The sequence below is a fragment of the Ostrinia furnacalis genome, unplaced genomic scaffold (assembly GCF_004193835.3).
Source record: "Ostrinia furnacalis isolate ACB-3 unplaced genomic scaffold, ASM419383v2 OfSCF2532, whole genome shotgun sequence".
Lineage (NCBI taxonomy): Eukaryota > Metazoa > Arthropoda > Insecta > Lepidoptera > Crambidae > Ostrinia > Ostrinia furnacalis.
The window spans coordinates 1-2,144 of NW_021132771.1; the positions used below are offsets into that span (position 1 = coordinate 1).

Sequence of the window (2,144 nt, forward strand, 5' to 3'; positions counted from 1 at the left end):
ACAAACATAACTATTGGAGCCGGGTACCATTCTGCAAAAAAGTATGTATATCTTCGTACACAACCAGATCTGAGGCTGGTGGCCATAGTAAAAGTTGTTCATCTTGGTAAGACCTTTCAAACGATACTAGACACATATCTATTGGAGCCGGGTACCATTTTGCCCATTGTCCTTTAATTATCTGTCTGTAAATAACAGGCCATGGTTATTAACAATGAAGAACTTTTTTAATATTTGACTAATTTTAGATTTATAACCTTTAGTTAATTAGAAACTCAAGAGATTATTTATACTAGCCCGAATTCCTGCGTCTAAAGCCTGGTCTGTGAGCACGTAGAATTTTGCAATATATTACGCGCGAGAAATAAGGATGGGTAGCTTGGTGTCATTGGACAAACTTCTACGTGCTCCCGGACCAGGCTTTAGATACATTCTAGTCCATCTAGGCCCCGCTACGTCCAAGCCCCGGCGCTGTGCGTGCGCTGCGCGCGCGCTATCTCGTGTCGCAGGCGCCGCTCGCGCGCGCACGCCTCCCTGCGCGCCGCCTCACGGTGGCTAGCCGCCGCGGCCTGCTGCTGCTGCACGAGCAGGCTGTTTAGCTGGGATTGGAGCGACGCCATGGTGGAGTGTGAGATATAGTAGCGCGTCTTTTCTAGATACAGGATTCAGTCTCCATGGTCATTTTCTTTCTCAAAGAAGTATCGTTTGCGATGTGACGCGGGCTAGGCAGTTTCTTGAATTTACTCGTTCTTTTCTTATACAGAGTGTAAAAATAACATTTCTCTGAAGTCAAAAATTTCATTGTAAAATCATCCTATATTGAAAAATACAGTTTTACCTATAGTATACCAATTGACAAAGATGGCCAACTTGATAGGGTGCCAACTGCCAAAGTGACCATGACCATGACTATGACTATGACCATGACCATGACCATAACCATGACCAAGACCATGACCTAATAAGCACACGATGTATATTTATTCTGGTCTACAAAAGTCTGAATTCTCACGTCTATACACTCATTCCAGTCCAACTACCCGCTACGTCCAAGCCCCGGCGCTGTGCGTGCGCTGCGCGCGCGCTATCTCGTGTCGCAGGCGCCGCTCGCGCGCGCACGCCTCCCTGCGCGCCGCCTCACGGTCGCTAGCCGCCGCGGCCTGCTGCTGCTGCACGCGCAGGCTGTTTAGCTGGGATTGGAGCGATGCCATGGTGGAGTATGTTGCGTTCTTCAGCTGGAATAAAGATGATTGAGATACAGTTTTTGGTCACGAATTTGCTGTGTGAATTTTGATTTATGACAGAAAGACATAAGCCTAATTCATTCATGAATAATGTGGTTTTTTACTGATGAAAGAAATTCATGGCCATATTCACAAACGATGCTTGCTTAAGTGAAGCAGAAAATCTAACGCACAGCGTTGAATAGAGCTCTGTGATTGGTTTGTGTGTCACCCTGTGCGTCCAAGCGCACTGTGAGACCTCATAGTAATGTCTGTGAATACGGGCGTCAGCTTAGCACCCAAGCCTCAATGTCCTCAATGTCATAGAAGGCATAAAACTTAAAGTAGCAAACAAAACGTTGTATGTTCAAATCCCACTCACAAATGTGACAGCATTAATTTCGAAATCGCTTCACGGAGCAAATTGACTTCGAAATAACAACTTTCACATTACTTGCTTCACCTAGGTCCTAAAAAGTAGTCGATTTGACCATGATAACTCATTAAAATTATATTCGCAAAAGAAAATCACTAACTATTTTTAAGAATCATTAAACCACGAGTATACCAACCTGAGTCTCCCTTTCCCTAGACCGTACTTCCTGGTGGAAGCCGTCCATATCTTCGAGAATTTTCTCTCGTTCCAGAACGTTCTCCTTCTGCTGCTGTCGGTTGGCTTTTATCTTCTCTTCCAGCTGTCTTCTCAGAGTCGATATCACCTCGTTCATGAGTATCGATCGTGCATCTCTTTCTTTGGCCCACAGCTGTAAACATTAATATTTAATAATAGTACTCCATTAGAAAACATTGTCAAACGTTGAGATTAGTATGGTTAGTAGTATGGTTTTGATGCCCCTTTGCACGTGGGTGTAGTTGAAATATCTCTAAAAAATACTACAACAGTGTCGCTATTGTTTCACG

General features: G+C 44.3%; 1 protein-coding gene across 1 annotated transcript; it reads right to left on the reverse strand.

Annotated features, from left to right (window-relative positions):
* Positions 1-683: 683 nt before the first annotated feature.
* Positions 684-1,983, reverse strand: LOC114355815 (uncharacterized). The gene is made up of 2 exons (XM_028308835.1): positions 1,796-1,983; positions 684-1,235 (listed from the first exon to the last, which is right to left on the reverse strand). Exons 1-2 carry the CDS (start codon positions 1,949-1,951, stop codon positions 1,044-1,046), a joined length of 348 nt encoding a protein of 115 aa, XP_028164636.1. The 5' UTR covers positions 1,952-1,983; the 3' UTR covers positions 684-1,043.
* Between the last annotated feature and the right edge of the window lie 161 nt (positions 1,984-2,144).

What these genes read in the sequence shown, in the direction of transcription:
- LOC114355815 (XM_028308835.1), bottom strand. Translation starts at nt 1,951, where the DNA reads ATGAACGAGGTGATATCGACTCTGAGAAGACAGCTGGAAGAGAAGATA. An exon ending in CTAGGGAAAGGGAGACTCAG is followed by an intron (nt 1,236 to 1,795) that starts GTTGGTATACTC and finishes TCTTTATTCCAG; the next exon opens with CTGAAGAACGCAACATACTC.